The 22,355-nt window shown below is 44.1% G+C and overlaps 1 protein-coding gene and 1 non-coding gene across 4 annotated transcripts in view; one reads left to right on the top strand and one right to left on the bottom strand.

The window, feature by feature from the left end:
- LOC137421401 (uncharacterized) overlaps positions 1-20,640 on the bottom strand; it is a gene marked incomplete at its 3' end in the record, with an annotated part of 63,562 nt that extends 42,922 nt beyond the window's left edge. Inside the window, 8 exon segments of one of the 3 annotated variants that reach the window (XM_078771436.1) lie at positions 309-452; positions 630-720; positions 4,505-4,585; positions 4,801-4,895; positions 10,304-10,389; positions 11,849-11,931; positions 20,378-20,425; positions 20,522-20,622. In XM_078771436.1, coding sequence (XP_078627562.1) covers positions 309-452; positions 630-720; positions 4,505-4,585; positions 4,801-4,895; positions 10,304-10,389; positions 11,849-11,931; positions 20,378-20,425; positions 20,522-20,614 — 721 coding nt within the window. 3 annotated transcript variants of the gene reach the window in all.
- A 261-nt stretch (positions 20,641-20,901) lies between these two features.
- On the top strand, positions 20,902-20,973 carry TRNAE-CUC (transfer RNA glutamic acid (anticodon CUC)). Its single transcript has one exon. It is a non-coding gene; the product is annotated as a tRNA-Glu (tRNA).
- The last annotated feature ends 1,382 nt before the right edge of the window (positions 20,974-22,355 follow it).

Raw genomic sequence — 22,355 nt, 5'->3', positions numbered from 1 at the left:
GATTGTCGAAAATTAAAGATCGACGTCCTGAAGCTACGTCCGCGTCTGATTTAATCTCCCGATTACATACATATATCTATATATATATATATATATATATCTATATATATATCTATATATCTATATATATATCTATATATATATATATATATATATATATATATATATATATATATATATATATATATATATATATATATATATATATATATATATATATATATATATATATGTCTTTTTTCTTCTTTTTTTTTCGCATCCGGATCTATCTTCACCAAAATAAAATTCATCCTTGTCACACACCCAACCTGTCCACCAAGTTGTCCGAATGCGTCCATAACATTTTGACAGTGCGCTGTGCATCGGTTTTAGCAGCATCTCTAAATGGCGAAGAATCACTTCCGAATTTGGATCCTGACCAGAAATGTGCATTGCTGTCCTCAGACGGTCACCTGCAGACACAAACAAATTTTTGCCAAGCCACAAACAGACAGGGATGAAAACAACTGCCGTCCACCTTTAGTTGTTGAGGTAAAATACAGGACAATGACATACCTTCAAAACAACCATTTCAATATTGAAGGTCGGTGGCCTGTAGATGAACTCATCTTTTGTGCACAGGAACGTACCTGTTGTGTCTTTTTTGAGCAGGATCTCCAGCTCATCCCTCAGACAATCACTCTCACTTGCAAAGAGTTCAAGAATGGCGAGCAGTTCTCGCTGCAAAACAGTCACATGGAGATCTCATTCCCCCACCAAGACCACTCACATCCTGACCCCATGGACATTGAGACAAATACCTATAAACTTGTCTCTGCCAAAACCTCACCTGAGAACAAACCTCAAAATGAGTTTTGCTCAATTAAAGTAAATAAATAAATAAACAGCAGATATAACATCACATTCTTCCATGGGCATCAACACCCTGTTATTCACATAACCTTAAGGTGCCAGATATATCAAATTAATTATTAATTTCCCCTTTCAATCAACATCTTTCATCCCAACAAACTAATTGTGATTCTCAGAGCATTTGTAATCACAATGTATAATTAGTGGTCAGCCCAAAATACATGTTTGGCCCGTAGTTTCCCCCATAGTTCAGATAACACATCTCCCAGCCTTACAATAGAACTGCCACATCAAGCTGTTACTCATTGCCTCAATACCCACACACACCTAGTTGGTGACACAACATGCACTCACCCCTAGTTGTTTGAATGATGCAAGTTTAATTGTTTTTTAAATAAATAAATAATTTCAATACAATTCTCCTTCACGTTAATGCAATTGCTCTCAATAAGCCTGGCGTTTATCGGTTAAGGTGAATCGCTAAAGATCTTAGGGTCTTGGGTTTGAGCCCATCGTGCTGTTAAATAACACCAGGTGTGTTGGCTTAGCCTGTCATCTTTCCAACCTGCAACAACAACATGCATTTTAAGGCCATTTTCCCTGCTAGAGCGGGGGTTAGCCTTGCGGTCCGGTCCCCATGTTTGCGGTCCCCTGTCATCTTTCCAAGGTCGGCAAAATGAGTACCAGCTTACTGGTAATGGTGGTACTGTATCAGCGACATAGCTGCACTTCCAGAAAATTATGCAACCAGTCTGCCTGGTGTTGGCTTAGCGGTTAGGGTGCTAGCTTGGGATCCTAGGATCCTGAGTTCAAATCCCGGTCGATCGCTGAATTAACACCAGGGCGGTTGAGTCAGCCTGTCATCCTTCCGAGGTCGGCAAATTGAGTACCAGCTTGCTGGGATGAATGATCCCAGTGTACCCCAGTTTAGAATAGGTACACCGTATCCCTGCGCATCGTAAGAGGCGACTTAGGGTTGCGTCAGGAAGGGCATCCAGCCATAAAAACTGCCTCAAAAAGGGCCCCATGAGGTCATGGGGCCTGCAAGGCCAACCCCCACTCTCGTGGGGAAAAATGGCCTTAAAACGATCATTCATATATATGTTCAGTCTGCATACGAAACAACAACAACTTGCCCCAATCATCCTCCAAATTGTATGTGCAGGAAGAGGAAAATAAATTCGATTTCCGATTCACTAGCGCCAGATTCGGTTTGTACTCGGATAGGGTGAAGTGAGGATGTTCCACCTGCTCTCAAACTCTCAATCCACAGTTACACATAGTGGGGTTTTTTTGTTTACAACCCTGGCAGTACGCACAAGGGCATTGTTGTGAATGGGGATCACATTCCCCTGTTATTGAAGTTTTCTGTTAGAAATAATTCAAAATTCCATCAGCATCCCAGAAAGTAAACATCATGACCTTGACGGATGAGGGTAGGGTGTGAAATTTGTGTGATGATGATGATCTCTCGTGCTTGCATCAGATCGATGCCATTGGTGAAGCCACACCAATCTTCCATCGGATTAATTATCAGTCATCAAATAAGCAACGGGGTCACAGCAGGTCAATTTCATCGCAAGAGGAGGAAAGTTAACGGTCAATTTCATAGGTACGTGTTGCACAGTTTGAGAAGCTTACGTATGGCACGACGCCAGCCATTGCTGTTCATCACAAGTACTGGAGTTTTGCGAGACTTGACCTGCTTGATATTGGATGTGCCCAAGTGTTCCGAGATTATGATGAAAACCGTGCCATGAGAAATTCCAAGTTCTGTGGATAGTTTAGTAACCGTAGCTTTTTGATCAACCATGATTAATGCCTTGCCCTTAAACAAGATTTTGGGTTGGTTGCATTTGCCAGCCACCCTGACCTGAGCTTAATCTTTGAGGGTTCGTATCCATTTTGACCATCTGAATTCCACAACTTTTTCCATGAACATTCCCAAGCATATTTTAGAGAATCGAGGTTTTCCCAAAAATGAAAGAGCAAGTTATTTGGCAACATGCATATCATTAACATTTAAAAGGCAAAACTAAAATATGCGCAACACCATATTTGGTATTATAACCAATATACACAACTGTGAAAATTAAGGAATACAATTTTCCGTTCAGAAACATAACTACGCTCTGATCTTCCATTACAAATTGTAAAATTCCATGGCTTTCAAAGCCTGAAAAATAGATTTCTCAAATGTCATGCCCATCCAGGATTTCCAGGACATGTACAAACCCTGTCGAGGGAACCCTGCTCAAGCTTAGTCAGCCACTCATTTGGCTACCATCAGATTAGACGAGGGTGTACCTGCACCGTGCACCATCACCAATCATTTGTGGAGGCCTTTGGAACTGCCATCCTAACAAAAATTGATACCTCAGTGCTCTTTTAGAAAAGATAATTTAAGGGCACAACAGAATAATTCTTAATTATACTCCAAAATATTACATTGATGAAAACAATAGCATGCAAGTTTGCCAAAAGCAGACAAAAAAGTGGCTCCAGGGTACAGAATACCTCATTAAACCTTGAGGAACACCATTCATAACCACGAGGCAGGCATGCACGACCACAATCCATGACAATGCAATGCAATTAAACAAACAATTACCTTACTCAGTGCGAAATTCCATACAATTTCCCAAATTCAGAGCCAAAGTACTGCTAAACTGCAGATTCATGTGTGTTACTGTGTTCAAAATGCAATTGAAAATAAGTAGTTCCTCAATCATAAACTTGCAGAGGAAACCAATTACTCAACCCCACTTTTTGCTTCACGCATGAGGTTAATAAAAAAAGAAAAGAAAAAAAAGAAGCCAACAAGCCATTCTGTCACCAGAGAGGGCACAGTCTGTGGAACTGCCTTCTGGAGGCAGTTCAATCATACCCTTCCCCTCCAGCCTTTCAAAAGCAGGTGGCACACAACCCCATCCCACATCCGTAACCATGATATTTTCTATCCCCATTAACCTTACCTAACATTATACGTACAGGTTAGTTTCCTCCTCTGCGCTTTCCCTTGTTTTGTCATCAATGCTCGACTGCCCCACTGTAAGCACATTGCCTTTTTACCCTGCGACTGCTTACCACAAATATCGATCTTGGAATTAAAAATAAACAAACGAGAGACATCATGCAGAACACTCACTACACTTGCAAAATCCACACCCACCCCCTCATAAAAGAATTGCCATCAAATCATCCATTTCATCAACATTAAAAATGACAATCTTAATCATAGCTCGGGTCAATTGGATGAAAATTGATCGTTTTCAGATGAAAATTGATGCTTTTGGAAGTTTGACCTGGACTTAACTTTTGACCTTTTGACCCCAAAAAATGGTTTCCCAATTCAGTGATTCAATATCCAAGTGCTGTTCAATTTTCAAGTCAATCAGCTGAAAAATTACGATTTTAGACATTTGTCCTCAAGATAACCTTGGACCTCATCAATAGGCTTCTCAGTTGTGACAACCTCTTAGACTCAAGAGCTTGGTAAAGTTTCATGACTATCGGTTTAGAATTGTGACCTGTAGGCGAGTGACAAACAGAATAGCAAAGCCGACCGACCAATATACTTGAAAAATATTCGATTTTACAAGTAATAAAACTTACGAGAATTAGCTCAGGTTAAGTCGATACACAACTGTACCTGTATGTCGACATCCAATTGAATCATGGCTTTCTGTACATCGCAGTCCGAGACAAACCAGCTCACGAGGAAAGCAATAAACTGTAGGGGAGGACAGAAACATGGTACGCAACCATCACAATCGCTTTAAACTCAAAATTAACCTGACCATGCCAGACCACAACATCACAACAACTCATTGCATCAACTACCTGCACTCCAACCACTAACACGCAAGCAAAAGCTTTAAAGTGCAGAAACACAGCAAAATAAATAAATAAAAATAAAGGGACGTATTCAAAACCCTGAACACAAACCTTGGCGACCTCCATGGCCCGATCTGGGTGTTGCTCATCTTCCAGCACCATCCGTGACACCAGGTCATCCAGCTTCACATTGAACGCTCTGCATTCTGCTCAACACATTCCATGCAGTCTTACACACATGGAAAAAAAGAGGTAAAAGGTAGTAGGAGAGGTAAAAAAACAAATGGACACAACGAGGACTTCCAGGAAAGAAGTTGGTATTTCAGAAAAATGGATCTGGGGTGAATTAACAGGGGTAGAAAATATCAAGGTTTTGGATAGGGGATTATAAGAGGTGGTGGTGAACAGCTGTTTTAAAGACCTGGAGGGAGTAGAGGGATTGAAGAGAGTGAGGGAGTTTGTTCCAGAGGTGGGAGAAAAGAGGAATGAAAGAGTGAAGGTGAGCAGAGAGTCTTGATTTTGGCAGTTTCACAAGAAGAGGGTTGCAGGCAGACCTTGTGCGACCTGCAGGAGTATTTGGGGGGGACAGCACAGACAGGGCTGGGGGGGCTAGGCCAGAGATGTCGTGAGAAGACAGAAAGACCACCAACGTGCATGCGGTGAGCGAGTGAAAGGCCGTCGGAGTTAGCTTCATCGCGGGAGATTCCAATGATTCTGAAAGCTTTGGTTTCAACAGCATGAAGCTGAGCTCAGTGCGAGGCAGGAGCACCAGCCCAGAGGGGAGAGCAGTATTCCATTGAGCTGCGGATGAAAGCCTTGTATGTGGTGAGGAGTTAAGGTGTGCCAAGGAAGGCCAGAGAATGCCCAGTCGGCGACTGGCATGGGAGGCCAGCTTGGAAATGTGGTTTTCCCAGGAAAGATCATGGCAGATCGTCAGACCCAAGAGCTTGAGTGACAGAACTTCTTGGAGAGGATTGTTGAGAAAGTAGATGGGAGAGTTGTCCAGACGGTCTTTTCGGAGAGACATAGCAAGAGTGTGAGATTTGTCAGGATTGAAAGACATGTTCCACTCGTTTGACCAGTCTGATTTTGTCCAGGTCTGCCCAGAGTGAGGAGGCTGCAGACTGCCGATCTAAGGGATGAGTTATGGAGCGTCAGAGAATGGAGTCATCAGCAAAGAGATAGAGAGGATTTTCCAGAGAGGCAGAGAGATCATTGATGAAGACCAGAAAGCACAGGGCGCAGAACACTGCCTTGGGGAACTCCAGCCTGAACAGGATGGGGAGATGAGAGAAATCCATTTAGGGCCACACGTTGACTACGACCAGAGAGGAAGTCCGCAAGCCATGCGTGGAGATTTCCATGGATACCATAGGAGGAGAGTTTGGTGAGCCGAACGGGGTGCCAGACCGTATCGAAGGCACGTGATTATGCCAAGGGAGACTGCTCTAATTTCCTGTTTGACATTGAGGGCCTCCATCCATTGTTGAGACAGCCGACGCAGTATGTCCAGAGTAGAGTGACATGGTCTGAATCGAAATTGATGATCAGAGATCAAGCCATTGGAAAAGAGAAAGTATTTGATATCTGAAGCAATGATGGATTCCATTACTTTGCTGACAATTGGGAGCAGGATGATTGGTCTGCAGTTGCAATGATCTGTTTTTGCACCATTTTTGTGTAAAGCTGTAATGTTGGTCGATTTCCAAGCAGATGCCAGATGACCTTGAGCAAAAGAGGGTGAAGAAAACAGAGGGTGTGAAAGAGCGGCAGAGCAGGATTTTCGGACACGTGGGCTGATGCCATCTGGTCCAGTTGCAGAATGAGAGTCGAGGTTTGACAAACTTCACCTTGTCAGGAGCAAAGGATGGGTTTGGGACAAGATTTTGAGGCAAACAGAGTTGAGGCATTTAGCTTTTTCACATGCGGAGTCAACTGTGTAGACGTTTGGGGTAAGGGAGGAGATGGAAGGGGGGGGGGGGGGGGGAGGGAACACCAGAAACAGATTAGACAAGACGCCACCAGGATTTGGAGGAGGGAGACAGGTTTGAGAGTTCACCCTTGAAAGAAGAGAGATATTGTTTCCTGGCTCTCCTGAGGGTAGGCACACACTTGTTCCGGGCTTTGAGAAAGGAAATGAGATTTCCTTCCATTGGATTTGCCTTCCAGGAGGCGAAGGCAAGTTTTTCAGGGCAACTGCCTCACCACAAGATTCCGTGTACCATGGTCGGGAGAAAGTGTATGACAACTGAAGACGGGATAGGATAAATCTGTGCATGAGAGAGCAGTTTATTTTGGAAGAATTCCCAAGATGAGTCGATGTCAGAAGCAGTAGAGATGGGAGACCAGTCCAGATGATTGATGGCTGCTTGAAGACCGTGCCAGTCAGCCTGAGTGAAATACCAGACTCGTCGACGCTGAGGAGGCTCTCTGAGAATGGTCAGAGAGATGTCCACTTTAACAAGCATATGGTCAGATGAATCAATTGGAGCAGAAGAGCAGCAGACATTTGCAGGGAAGTTTGTCATAACCAAGTCGCGAAGAGAAGATGACTGAGATCCGGGTTGGGAAATTGACTGATTGCGTCAGTCCCAATGAGTCACAGAAGTCCTTTGCTGAAGTGAGAGATAATTTGCCAGAGTGCGGCTGGTGAGAGAGGTACGCACACCCAGCCAGGTGGCATGATGACAGTTGAAATCACCACATATGAGGAAGAGAGTTGGGATGAGTTGATAGAAGTTGGTCCATGTTATCAGACAGCGAGATGTAGATCGAGTCATCACTGTTTGGTGGATGGCACAACACACATGAAGAAAAGGTGGGGGCGGAGGGGAAGACGTAGCCAGAGGTACTCCTGGGGGTGGGGAGAGGGTGGTGCAGGGAGAGTGAGGAAGAGTTTTATTTATAAAGATAGCAACCCCACCACCAGGACGAGGCTCAGGTCTATCATACCGGAGGAGGGAGTAACCAGGGAGAGATATTAAGGAAGAGACATCTTGAAGGAGGAAAGTTACTGTTAAGCAGATCAAATCTGGCTTTGTCAGAAGCAACCTGCATGGAGATCAATCAGGTTTGAGCGAAGACCCCGGATGTTTGAGGTCCATACAGTTAAGGAAGAGGAAGGGGGAGCATCGGATACAGGACAGGGGACGGGAGGGGTAGGATAAGATGAGGAAGAGGAGCGTGAGGTAGGGAGAGCTGTTGATAGTGTGTCAGAGATTTCAGAAGACCTAGGAGAAAGGGAAGGAGGAGGAGGAGGAGGAGGAGGAGGACAAATGGTTTGATGGTGATTGGATGAGGCACAGTGAGGTGTTGTTTGGGGGGAGGAAAAGCAAGAAAAGGTTGGAGGAGATGGAGGTAAGAGTTAGTTGGGAAAGGAAGTGCAGAGGACGATTTGAGGAGGAGGGGTGAGGGGAGAATTGGAGGGGAAAAAAAAAAGAAAAAAAAGGGTGGGGAGATTTGAAGGGGAGGGGGGAGTGGTGAGTTTTGAAATTGAGGGGTGAGGAGAGAGTTTCGGAGGGGAGGGTGAGTTTGGATTTCTGAAAGTGTTGGATGATTAATGGAAAACGAGCACTTATTGCAAAATGAGTTGCGATTTTCAAGTCAGATCCATTTGAAAACGTTGGATGAGGGGTGGAATGCACGTGAGTTTAGGGATGAAAGAGGGAAGAACTGTAAAAGATTGAATTTTTATTTGAAATGAAGAGATTTGGTGAGCAAATCGAAAACAACCTTTTAAAGAAGAAGAAAAGTATGTTATAATATACAACAGAATACAACACTTCAGGGGAAAGTTCAAACATTTTAAAACTAAACTGTGAAAACTATCTGGGGAAATTCCCTAAATGAGGGCATGAAGGATTCCTCAGGGGGATTAATGATTCCAGCACAAGTTCAGAAGCAGGAACAGAATAGAAGATTGACAGCCAGGAGAGCAGAGAACGAAGGAACAGGGAGGTGTTTAAGCAAATGTGTTGGTACGGGAGGGAGGCCTACTTATTAAATTCTTCGTTAGTTTTTTTGAAAGTTAGGTGAAAGTGGATCAGAGGAAGAAGGATAAAGTTGAAGTAGTATGGTGAGAACTGGAATTGGAAAGGTGTTGGCTGGAGAGGATCGAGATATGAAGGAAGAAGAGAGGGGGAGAAAAAAAAACACAAAAAAAACAAAAAAAACAGGTGGGGCTAAACACGTAGTCGAAGAACGAACGAACACTGGGAGAGAAGGAAATTAGTGTTTATTTTTTATTTTTTTATTTTTTTGGGATTAAGACTTCAAACAAAGAATGAGATGTTCAGGGAAGTATGGGGTGAAGAAAGACTGAAAAAAAACCAGTGAGAACGAAAGTAAATGGACCACAAACGACCGAGAGGAGACAACAAAGGACCTCGAGCCCAAAGCCTCGAGGCCTGGAAAACGCAGCAGGAACCAACCGACGATTCTACACAGGTATGCACGATTTACACCAAGATATAACGAGAAACACAGGAGGCACTCACACCGTAAAATAAAAATAGTTTTGACAAAAATACAAATGGGAAAACTTAACTTTCGTGGCGTGGAGAGCTTGGAAAAAACACACAACCGCCGGCAAAACCGGAAAACAAAATGAGGAAACCTCATTTCCAAGCTTGGAGTTATTGAACTAGTCCAGAAAGCCTTAAGCCTCAAACCTCAAACCTCATCACAAGCACCGAACTCTGTGTGCAGCATGTGGGAAGGACCAGCCTGGTTGGTATACACGGAACTGGCAGGATTACGGAAAAATGACATTCCCAGGCTGTGGGATGGGAAAAATCTGCAACTTTTCACATTTATACTGGGTCTGTATGACTTACAGAACATTATGCAGCACAAGACCTCCGATAACGTTATTACCACTCACACGATCTTGGCATAAAGACAGGAAGAAACATGGCATCTGTGCATTTGTCCATATGCCCATATGTCCATATGTGTGACATGCGAGATGTGCGAGACGTGGGGTGGCTCCACTACGAGCCACAGATCATGTTAAAAAAAAAAATCTTTAATCACCAACAGCGTGTCAAAGTCATGGAATCTTGTATCAACTGCACCATTAAGGATTTAATCAGAACACAACGCCTCAACATTACACGTAAAGACTGATTGTAAAATTACTGTGTGTGATCTGCCTTCCATCGATACGCCTGTACTCCAGACGAGCAGTGAAAAGAGCCAAAGCTATCATCCGAGATGATTTCCACCCGGCGCATCACATTTTTCAACTTCTCTGTTCGGTTAAACATTATCGTTCCATCAAAAGCAAATGTAATCGCTTGCACGACAGATTTTTACCCAACTGCAATCCGCACCCTCAATGAATCTGTGTCTAAAATTTTGTGAACATCTAAAGCATGTTCTAAAGCTAAAGCATGAAGCATCCTTCTCATTGTATGTGTATTGCACACGTATATATACATGACAATAAATTCATGATTATTATTAACCTCCATCACATCCCTTGCAGAAACCAGGAAGCAATCGCAAGAAAATACTTTTTAAAATGCTTGGCGATCTCACACGCACACACAATAGTTTGCATTTTAAAAGAATGTAAACTAGGGGACAGAGCACAAGGTTTTGTCGAACGCACCTCTCGCAGCATCGCAGATGAGGGCAAGACAATCGGCGGAAGTTTCAAGAGAGGACAGGTCAAGAAAAGGGTCTGCCTTCTGCTTCCTGAAGGAAACAAGTAGAATTGCACTCGGTAGAGCACATACCTCCCTCCACCAGGCTAAACAGTTCACGTTATGTATACCACAAATAGGCGGTATCTGAATCCAGACCTCACCCAAAATCAAATCGGCTTGTTCTTGTCCAATAACCAACTTATCCACCAAGTAAGCTCCATCGATGTTTATTTTCTCCGATATCGATACAAGTTGGTGAGCCTATAGTGGTAAAAACCTTTATAATCGGTGTCATATGTAATTTTTTTTTTTTTTTCCAAACAGGTTCCAAAAATAGGTAATGCTCGATTACTTATTCATACATTCTGTACCCATCATCGACAGTAATTTGTTATTGGAATTCGGCACAGGTATCACTGTCACCATCGTGGATCGCCATACCGGTAATCGGCACAGGCCGGTATCACTGTCACTATCGTGGATCGCCATACCGGTAATCGGCACAGGCCGGTATCACTGTCACCATCGTGGATCGCCATACCGGTAAGCGGCACAGGCCAGTATCACTGTCACCAATCACCATCGTGGATCGCCATACCAGTAATCGGCACAGGCCGGTATCAGTGTCACCATCGTGGATCGCCATACCGGTAATCAGCACTGGCTTTCTCAAGCACGCCAGATTCATATAAAGTAATCAATTGCTAAATAGCCGCAAGGGCAAAGGAAAACGAGATTACTTGCACAGTGCGAAGAGCTAAAAGTTAAAACCTACTATACCTACTTCCTGGGACGTCTTCACTTCATTCGTTCCACTGTTTCAGGTGTGGCCAAGTGCATCAAAGCTTTTAAAATCATGATTCAAGGATGGTAAACACCTTTCTTTGATTTGTGGTGATATACCAATGTTTGTGGATATACCAATTTTTTTTTTTTTCCATATCGATTTTTTTTGGTATACTGGTATATTCAAACTTCTAATACCTGTCTACAAGTATGAAAAAGTATACCGATATAACACCAGACCATGTCACCAAGTTTCATCCGAATCCATCCATAACTTTGAAATATCATGCTACACATCATTTTGGCCCTTTCCCCAATGGTGAAGAATCACTAAAATTTTAAAACATTCTCGTATCTAGATCCTCAGAATACTAAATTTCCCAAGACCCTTAGGGGGGCTTTTCCATGACGCACTCATTTCCTCCCAGTTTTCAATAGCAATTGACACTTCAATATATTCGCCAGTGATAAGAAATCAACAATTTCAAATTCATTCAATTCTTCAATACAAATTTTCCAAAATTCAAAACTTGCCTCTTTTCTTTTTTTTAGGCCGAGATTGTTTATATTCATTGGGGAAGGAAATATGACGTGCTTGGCAATTTCCCTTTTATTCGCTGCAAAGCCCAACATTAAACCACAATCACCTTCATTGGAATAAAACAGCATCTTAAAGCCAAAACTTGTTTAAATCATCAAAAAACCAAACTGTGGAAACTCACACGCGATGGGCCAACCGCCTCAAGATGTTTGGGTCCTGAATATCCTCGATTTGTCCAATGCTCCCAATCCCCAAGCAGTTCACCTGGAAGAGTAATCAAATCACGAATTGTAAAGAGCCAGACACATACGTGTACGAAACAAGAAAACCTTTGACGGCATTCAAAATACATACATTTATGAAAATCTAAATTCATTCCCTTAAATCAGGTTTAAAAAAAAAAATTCATCAATTTATACTCTCGGACACTGATAAATTTAACGGAAGGATAAATCACGTGTTCGATTTTTTTTTTAAAGGAACATTTTGCAAATGAAGTACAATACAGTACTCGAAAAAAGTTATTACAAAACAATATTTGATGCAATTAAAATGGTGATAAAGCTTTATTGATTGGGTAATAACAATAAGGATCGGGAAATCTTTGGTCAGACCCAAATCACACCGTTGGTACATGTGGAGAGAGTCAGGGTAGTTTTGTTGATTACGGGGTCATCTGCATTAATCAGTCTAGTCCGAATTTGGATGAGAGAAGGCAAATCTGTATGTCCCATCTGCACTTACAAGGCAGTTATTAAAGCAGTTAAGAAGAAGAAAAAAAAAAAAAAGTGGTTTGGGTGTTTTGTACAAAGGAATCACGATTCCAAATTTGAAGAAGATCGGTTCAGAGGTAAAGGAATAGTGTGCAATTATTGGAAAGAAAAAGAAAATGAAAGAGCAATGTCTCCTCAGGAGATGCAAAGGCCATTATGATATAGTGCCATCAGGGGAGGCTGCATCTCGGAGCATACACTCCTTTCAGTGGTGATAAAGCTGACTGTCCCATCTGCATTGCATGTACAAAGATACAACTGCATCTCACAAAAATAAATAGAGTAGGCCATAGCTACCAGCAACCCAGCAAAATTACCTGCCAGGTTGCTAATACACTATGGCCTACAAGAGGCCATTGGGCCCATCAAACGTGCACCGTATGTACACCAATTATCTCAGTATATCTACTTCATTTAATGGAGTCGGGGTTGGGAGTGGAGGAAGGGTGGGGGGGGGGGGGGGGAGACCCAGGGGAAGGGGGATGTGAACTGTGGGGCAGGCACAGGAACAAATACTGTGGATGGGAGAGAAAACAGTGTCAGGGTAAGGATCATCACAAACCATACACGTGGTATTTTTTGTTTGTTTTGTTGTTGTTTGGCCTTTGCTCTTGACAAGGTTGGACACGGATATCAAAATGAGTTCTGACCAATCATCTTGTGTATGTGATAATTCAAAAACAGTTGAATATTTAGCTTTCATATTAGATATCTATTCCTCACATAGTTATCTCAAACTGATTAGATCATGGCTGTGATTAATGGAATTATGTTGCCATGGCAACCATCTTGGTACCTTGTCTTGTGTACGCAATATTTTAAAAAACCGGTCAAGACTTAGTTTCCATATACCACCCAAAAGGCAGGAGGTCCAAGAGTATCAGCTCTTTTTAATGTGGGGGGGGGGGGGATGGAGGGGGGGAGGGGAGGGGTTGAAATCACAGACATCACAATTTAGTCTACTTGCCAGCAATGTGAACCCGGAAATGTTGAGTACCCCAAAGTTTTAAGTTAGAAATGTACAGTATGGGTCCCCAGCACTTAGAAACTGCCGGATGCTAACTTGCATATGTTGGGCAAGTCACAAAATTAGCATTAATAGCATTAACCCTATCAAACATAGGCCTGGGACACTGAAATTTCTGTTTCGCTCTATTGCTCCACTTTTATTCACAGGTATTAGAGGTAACAAAGGCAAGTACCATACCAAACTAGAATAAGATGACTATGGGTAAATAATATCCTCAAAATTAAAACACAAGTATACCCAAAATTATCAGAGCTGAAAAATATGTGCACTAGTTACACAACATAAAACTTCCATCAAGAAAGAGCGTCTTGCACTTCTACTACTCTGCACTGTTATAAAGCATATCCTCATCATAAAACTCATCCTCGTCGTCTTCATCTTCTTCTCCTGACTACATTCTTGTCATATTGCTCTTCTTGCTGTGTGTGTGTGTGTTGCAACATGTACTATCAGAGCCTTTGCAGAAGCAGTAGCTGGTACAGGCCAGGCCTGCAGCTACGCAGCTGCACTTTGCTGTTAAACAGGGCTTTAACCCAGCTTTGCAGCTACAGCTGATCATTTCCAACACGGCAGGAGGAGCAACGGGGCTTGCATCCAGGATGGGCATGATGATTTCCTCTCCCTTCTCGCCTTCCTTCTTATTCCATCCAAACTCTGTTATGTCCACAGCTGGTGGGTCAGGGCAGTCTGCTGCTTTCCAAAGCAGCACCTGTAGATGGGCACGCCGTCCATGGAGGAGAGCGTTGCACTCTGTAGGAGGCAGTGTCTTCAGTGCTGGGGGGGTTTGCGCTTTCGGTAGATGTCATATCTGGCGACGTTCAGAGATGCCGACTCCCTCTCGTTGTACAGAGCCAGGATGAAACCACTCACTGCCTCTGTAATCTGTAAATCAGTAGCTCCCTCCTCTCCGGTGAAGTGAAGCAGGTCACCAGGTACTACTCTCATGGCCTTGAGTGCGGACACCTTCCCTTTCCCTGCGGGATAGGAGGTGGTGTCACATCCGGAGAGAGCATGCATCGCCAGGATGGAGCGACACTGCTCACCGAGATTCTCTACTGTCGAATTGATGTTGAGAATAGTGCCATCCCATCTCTCCATCTGCAGGTTACATGTGATACCCACCTTCCAGCACCAATAGACCATGAGTACGAAAACATCAGTGTCGTCGCTGAGAATGCGGACAGTTTCAGCTCCGCGACTGGCTGCATCCAACATGTATGAGATGAGGGAGACGTCAGCCTCGTCATGAGTGACAATACTGCCTGCTTTGCTGACCATCTTGATGTGATCTCCTATGCTGTGTGTGCACAGGAGCTCACCCAGTCTCCGTTTGTTTGTCTTGTTCTTCATCACTGTCGCAGCTAGGTAGAGGGGTTGTCAGTGAGAGTCGGTACTCTGTTGAGCTCTCCCCAGCTCTTCTCTGCCTCTCGTGGTCTTTGGCAGAGACTTGCTCATACCGGTCAAAGATGACAAATGTTTCGGTGATGTAGCGATTAAGCCGGCGCCCCATGCAGGCTGCGAGGTCAGCCACAGTGCCTGACGATGGCCACACCACGTGGTAGATGAGCGGCGATGCATCAACGAGTACAACATGTGGTGGGTGGGGATTGGGGGCAAGGATTCCAAGACGCTGGACGATCACAGACTTGTTACCCTTCCTGAGGCATCCATACTCATCGATGATGGATGCAGGGACCGGGCCGAGCTCGTAGTCAGAGGGCAGAGAGCTCCATTCTTCTCTTGCTCCCCACCACCAGCAGCCGAGCAAACAATGCCTCAAGGTCACATATGATTTCCGCATTGACCTTCACTCTTTTTTTGGTGAATGTCATTGTCACCACCTTATTTGAGATGGGCGCATGAAATCTCTCAGGAAGTGATGAAGAGAACAGTGTGCTCATGTCCTGTCCGATCTTCAATGCATCTTGCACATTCACCTTTTCATCTGCCACCTGGCCATTTATGATATGGTGGAGGGTCACGGTCTCTATGGTGAGTGGATGGGAGTTTTCCTGTAGCACTCAGGATTTTAGCCTGGTTTTCCGCGTCCAATTCCCGCCGTCCTTTACCCTCTTCTTTGTGTCTGTTGGGCTTCATTGTCTTATCCGGTCTTCAGCATCGTCGCAAATCTCATCCAATGACTTGGAGAGATAGGAGCAGATGCCGAAAGATTGGATCCACATGGCGACCTGCTCAGGGTTGGTGGAGATGCCCTTCATGCCTCCTACTCCCTTCCCTTCCCTTGCTTGATGCATGTCTGCTTCCAAAACATGTCTCCACTGACTGCAGCTGCACCATCAGTGGCGGCACACATGGCTTCCAGCGTAAAGGTCATCCTTGGCAGTAGCAGGAAGGTACTGCATGTCGCACAGATGCCATGTGATCCATCTTGCGTAGTGGTGATGACCGGCAGCAAAGAAATAGGGCAGCATCTCTTCAGGGCAGTGCTGTTGCAGCATCCAATCACCCTCTCTTTCTGCTCGCCAGAACCTGTGAGCTATTAGGGTAGGGGTGATGAAACAATCCACCCACAGCCGGCCTGTGGGGTGCTCTCTGGCTTTCTCCAGGAATGCCGTTATCTGCTCGTGAGTCTTCTCTCCCTCCTCTAAGAAGTCATGAAGAAGAGCAGACACAACCATACGGAAGGCTCGCATAGCCTTGGGCCAGGCCTTCCCATTGAAGATGGATTTCAGGCCTCCAAATGATGCACCGACTAGCTCCTCCACACCTGTTGAATTAATCAGTTGTCCGATTGAGCCGATGAATGACATGAGAGTGTGCATCATCCCAGGTCTGAGAACCACTGATGACCATCGCTGCAGATCACTCCACTTGATCAGGCAAGCGATCACGTACAGCTGCATGTCAAACGTGATATGACTGTGGCTCATGCCAAGCTGCCTCAGTGATGTGTCTAAGTAGGCAATGGTACTGAGCACTGTATCAGGGTGGGCAGGGGGCGAGTCAAGCAGTGGTCCAAAGACACTTATCGTCTTCAGCTTTGGAGCACTGTCATCACCATTGCGATCTTGCACAACATTGTAGGCTGCCCAGTCCAGGAGAAGAGGGGAAGAGTGGAGCTGCGAGAGCCAAGCAGCATCCTTCTTCTGTGCTCTTGAAACTCTGTTTGATGGCATCTTGGAAAGCATCAGTTCTTGGGACTTCTTTCAGAGCTGGTGGAGTCATCTTCTTGGGGCCTGTGTAATGTTCAATGACAAAACTGCTCTTATGAGCTATACTATGTTTCCCAGCTTCAAGCTTCGTCTGACGGGGTAGTTTCAGCGACATGACCTTACCACCAGGTGTGGCTCCTCCGGGGAACAGGAGACCTGCTGGATTCTGCACAAACTGAGTGGCCATGGCATGAGTCGTGCGGCGACCATTGGGTGTGAAGACCACAAGATCAAAATTATCACCCCAACTGTGGATAGGGCCGATGTGCCTCTCCAGGCCGACTGCACGCAGGAACTTATCTGGGTCCTCCGAAGTATATTTGGCAGCTGACACTAACATTGAAACTGTAGCTCAACATGAGAGTAGGGGCACTAACCGCGCAAAAAAATGTTGGGTGAAAAAAAATCCATGGCTTTTACATCCCTTTTTTCACATGAAATTTTGATCGCAGGAAATTTTTATAAGAACACTCACGGAAAGCATATCTAAGTGTATTATGTCCAAATTTCATACAGATCCTTCAAATAGTTTGCTCACACGAAGCATTCAAACGGAGCAATCGAGCGAAACAGAAATTTCAGTGTCCCAGGCCTATGTTTGATAGGGTTAATGCTATTAATGCTAATTTTGCTAATTGCCCAACATATGCAAGTTAGCATCCGGCAGTTTCTAAGTGCTGGGGAACCATACTGTACATTTCTAACTTAAAACGTTGGGGTACTCAACATTTCCAGGTTCACAAGAGGGCTCCATAGGCTTGGCAAGTAGACTAATTACTGGACCGATATACAACCATTGATTGATAGCAAACTAGAAACTACCATCCCTGCCAATACCCATGTACCCCCCCTCTCCTAACCGCTACACGCCTATCCAATTCCAGTTCAAATCTCTGCCGTTTGTGCTGCCACTACTACCTTTCAATGGAGACTATTCCATGCATGAACGACTCAGTGACTAAGGTGGGCTGGAGGCAGACAGGTATATGAACGAGGGTGGTAGATTGCTTTGGTATTTAATTAAACCATTAACCGTGTAGTGTGTCGACTTCATTCTGTAGGAAGGTTCGTACACGGATGGTGTGTCATTCTGAATGAGTCACAGTGAAGTGAACGACAATCAAAGGAGTCACAGTGAAGTGAACGACAATCAAAGGAGTCACAGTGAAGTGAACGACAATCAAAGGAGTCACAGTGAAGTGAACGACAATCAAAGGAGTCACAGTGAAGTGAACGACAATCAAAGGAGTCACAGTGAAGTGAACGACAATCAAAGGAGTCACAGTGAAGTGAACGACAATCAAAGGAGTCACAGTGAAGTGAACGACAATCAAAGGAGTCACAGTGAAGTGAACGACAATCAAAGGAGTCACAGTGAAGTGAACGACAATCAAAGGAGTCACAGTGAAGTGAACGACAATCAAAGGAGTCACAGTGAAGTGAACGACAATCAAAGGAGTCACAGTGAAGTGAACGACAATCAAAGGAGTCACAGTGAAGTGAACGACAATCAAAGGAGTCACAGTGAAGTGAACGACAATCAAAGGAGTCACAGTGAAGTGAACGACAATCAAAGGAGTCACAGTGAAGTGAACGACAATCAAAGGAGTCACAGTGAAGTGAACGACAATCAAAGGAGTCACAGTGAAGTGAACGACAATCAAAGGAGTCACAGTGAAGTGAACGACAATCAAAGGAGTCACAGTGAAGTGAACGACAATCAAAGGAGTCACAGTGAAGTGAACGACAATCAAAGGAGTCACAGTGAAGTGAACGACAATCAAAGGAGTCACAGTGAAGTGAACGACAATCAAAGGAGTCACAGTGAAGTGAACGACAATCAAAGGAGTCACAGTGAAGTGAACGACAATCAAAGGAGTAACAGTGAAGTGAACGACAATCAAAGGAGTCACAGTGAAGTGAACGACAATCAAAGGAGTCACAGTGAAGTGAACGACAATCAAAGGAGTCACAGTGAAGTGAACGACAATCAAAGGAGTCACAGTGAAGTGAACGACAATCAAAGGAGTCACAGTGAAGTGAACGACAATCAAAGGAGTCACAGTGAAGTGAACGACAAAGGAGTCACAGTGAAGTGAACGACAATCAAAGGAGTCACAGTGAAGTGAACGACAAAGGAGTCACAGTGAAGTGAACGACAAAGGAGTCACAGTGAAGTGAACGACAAAGGAGTCACAGTGAAGTGAACGACAAAGGAGTCACAGTGAAGTGAACGACAAAGGAGTCACAGTGAAGTGAACGACAAAGGAGTCACAGTGAAGTGAACGACAAAGGAGTCACAGTGAAGTGAACGACAAAGGAGTCACAGTGAAGTGAACGACAAAGGAGTCACAGTGAAGTGAACGACAAAGGAGTCACAGTGAAGTGAACGACAAAGGAGTCACAGTGAAGTGAACGACAAAGGAGTCACAGTGAAGTGAACGACAAAGGAGTCACAGTGAAGTGAACGACAAAGGAGTCACAGTGAAGTGAACGACAAAGGAGTCACAGTGAAGTGAACGACATTCAAAGTGGTCACAGTGAAGTGAACGACATTCAAAGTGGTCACAGAGAAGTGAACGACATTCAAAGTGGTCACAGTGAAGTGAACGACATTCAAAGTGGTCACAGTGAAGTGAACGACATTCAAAGTGGTCACAGTGAAGTGAACGACATTCAAAGTGGTCACAGTGAAGTGAACGACATTCAAAGTGGTCACAGTGAAGTGAACGACATTCAAAGTGGTCACAGTGAAGTGAACGACATTCAAAGTGGTCACAGTGAAGTGAACGACATTCAAAGTGGTCACAGTGAAGTGAACGACATTCAAAGTGGTCACAGTGAAGTGAACGACATTCAAAGTGGTCACAGTGAAGTGAACGACATTCAAAGTGGTCACAGTGAAGTGAACGACATTCAAAGTGGTCACAGTGAAGTGAACGACATTCAAAGTGGTCACAGTGAAGTGAACGACATTCAAAGTGGTCACAGTGAAGTGAACGACATTCAAAGTGGTCACAGTGAAGTGAACGACATTCAAAGTGGTCACAGTGAAGTGAACGACATTCAAAGTGGTCACAGTGAAGTGAACGACATTCAAAGTGGTCACACTGAACGACAAAGGGGTCACACTGAACGACATTCAAAGGGGTCACACTGAACGACATTCAAAGGGGTCACACTGAACGACATTCAAAGGGGTCACACTGAACGACATTCAAAGGGGTCACACTGAACGACATTCAAAGGGGTCACAGCGAAGTGAACGACATTAAAAGGAGTCACAGTGAAGTGAACGACATTAAATTGAGTCACAGTGAACGATGATGTTTTCCCTTCAAAGTAAATGCCAAAGCAGGATGAAATCATGAAGCTCATTAAACCTAGAGCTATGGTTGCTTGTCCGTGCTCCTTCCTTTTGAATGCTGAGCAAAGTAAGCAGCAGTAAGTACCGTTTTAAAGTCTTGGGAATGACCCAGTCGGGGTTTGAACCCAAGACATCACAAACTCAGAAGGGACGCTTGAAAGGCCAAACCATGACGTCATCGAGGTCGGGTGAATAAAAAGTAAATTAAAATTCGACGTGTTTCTGCCGTTCGGACAAAGCTCAGGCAGGATGGGCCAAATAGCCTTCTTTCATTGCACAGTGCAGTGTACAGTACACTGTATCGTCGTTTTCCACATCAAGTGCATACACTGTACCGCCCGCGGCCTCAACAAGTGCCGTCACTCACCCAAGCCACCAAAGCTCTTCGCTTTGCAGGTTGAAGCATTCTGTGGAACTGTCGGCACAAGAACACGCACAACAGTCACAAAGCGGCGAGCATGGTGAAATAAGTCGCGCCGAGCTAACCGCGCCTTGTAACCGCTAAACACACCTCACAGTTGGCGCCCACAAATCCGTTGTCCGCCGAGAACAACCGGCCGCTCGCGCTCGCGGCACCAGCCGAGGATTGCAAACACGCGCCCATTCAAACACAGGGCTCTCATTGGCTGCGACGAATTAAATAATATAAACAAGAGCGCGGATTGGTTGTTGATCTACTACGTCACTGTTTTACGGAACTGGGTCCACTCGAACTGTTGGAAAGACAGGATATCGTAAGAACAGAGTAATCACTTTATCCCGCGACAAATCGTTGAAAAGAATTCTAAGCGAATCATTGGTGCGTTTACAATTGAAATAAAACATTAGTTTGTGCTAATATATAGACGACAATATCCTTTAATATGGACAAAATCCCCCAACAAGTCAGTTTCCCTGGTGGTCTAGTGGTTAGGATTCGGCGCTCTCACCGCCGCGGCCCGGGTTCGATTCCCGGTCAGGGAATTCTTTTATTTTCCAAAAAGTCTAACAAAATGTTGATGTTTTGTAATATCAGATAAAGTTTATTTTTCATTGAATTTACGCGTCTGGTTATCACTTTTAAATGCTTGGGTTGAATCGATTCCGAAAATTACGAACGATCTGATTGGTTCATTATAGCCTCGCAATGGACAAGAAGCTCATCGTTCCCTTTTCATCTCATTCTCAAATTTTGCATCTTTCAAAATTTCAAAATCTTTGAAATGTCAAATTTTTAAATAATTGCATCTCATTTCCCTTTCATCTGAGCCGGAAATACTTATTATAACTTCCGTGTCAAGCACACGTGTCGGTTGCATTGTACATAGAACACACCACGGAGGTATATATAGAACTATAGAACTATATCATTATATAGATTCTATTTATAACTCTGTGGAACACACACGTTGTGACTTCCGCCGCCGAAAGTGGGCGGAGTTACGTTTTCACCCCTGCTTGGTATTTGCGAAAATCGAACATTTTTCAAGTCGCATATTGGTTGGTATTGATTGTGCGTTATTCTGTCTGTCTGTATGTCAGTCGCCCACAGGTCACAATTTTCAAACGATCTTCACCAAATGGTAGAGATGCTCATAAGCAAGAAGCCTATTGTTTTTGGGGTCAAAAGGTCAACATAGGCCAAAGGTCACCCACCAACTTTTGTCAAATTTCTAAAATCCTCAATTTTCATCTGACATGAAATTTTAAAAGAATTTTCAAACCAGGTCACTGAATTCAACTACCAAATATTTTTGAGGTCATCATAGGCCAACAACTTATTTTAAGGATTTCGCAAGTACGTACCATGCTATCTATGCACGACATATTTCTTGTTTGTTTGTCTGTCTTTTTCTTTACACAGAATCGAGGCTCGTATGAAAGCCAACACATTAAACATGAAATCATGCACAGACACATAAAACATGCAATGAAGGGAGCTGGAGACAAGAGGTGGAGAGAGGGAAGCACACAAGCACAACAACAGTAGAGAACAGGGACGTCAGTAGATCTGTGGAAGGGAGCGGGCTTGGGGAGGAGGGAGGAGTACACAGTGTAAAGCAAATTAACACGACGAGGAATTTCAGGAAAGACGTTGGGGATTGAAAGAGGCGGATTTGGGGTGTTTTAACGGGGGTAGAAAAGATCAAGGTTTTGGATGGGGGAAGACAAGACATGGTGGTGAACAGCTGTTTTAAGAACCTGGAGGGTGGAGTGGGATTGAAGAGAGTGAGGGCATTTATTCCAAAGGCAGGAGAAAAGAGGAATGAAGGAGTGAAGGTGAGCAGAGAGTCATCATTTTGGCAGTTTCACCAGAAGAGGGTTGCTGGCAGATCTTGTGTGTCCTGCAGGAATATTTGGGGGAC

The sequence above is a fragment of the Myxine glutinosa genome, chromosome 2, assembly GCF_964187855.1.
Source record: "Myxine glutinosa chromosome 2, kmMyxGlut1.1, whole genome shotgun sequence".
Lineage (NCBI taxonomy): Eukaryota > Metazoa > Chordata > Myxini > Myxiniformes > Myxinidae > Myxine > Myxine glutinosa.
Note: the sequence above shows the minus strand (reverse complement) of the source record. Positions and strands in the feature narration are given on the sequence as shown.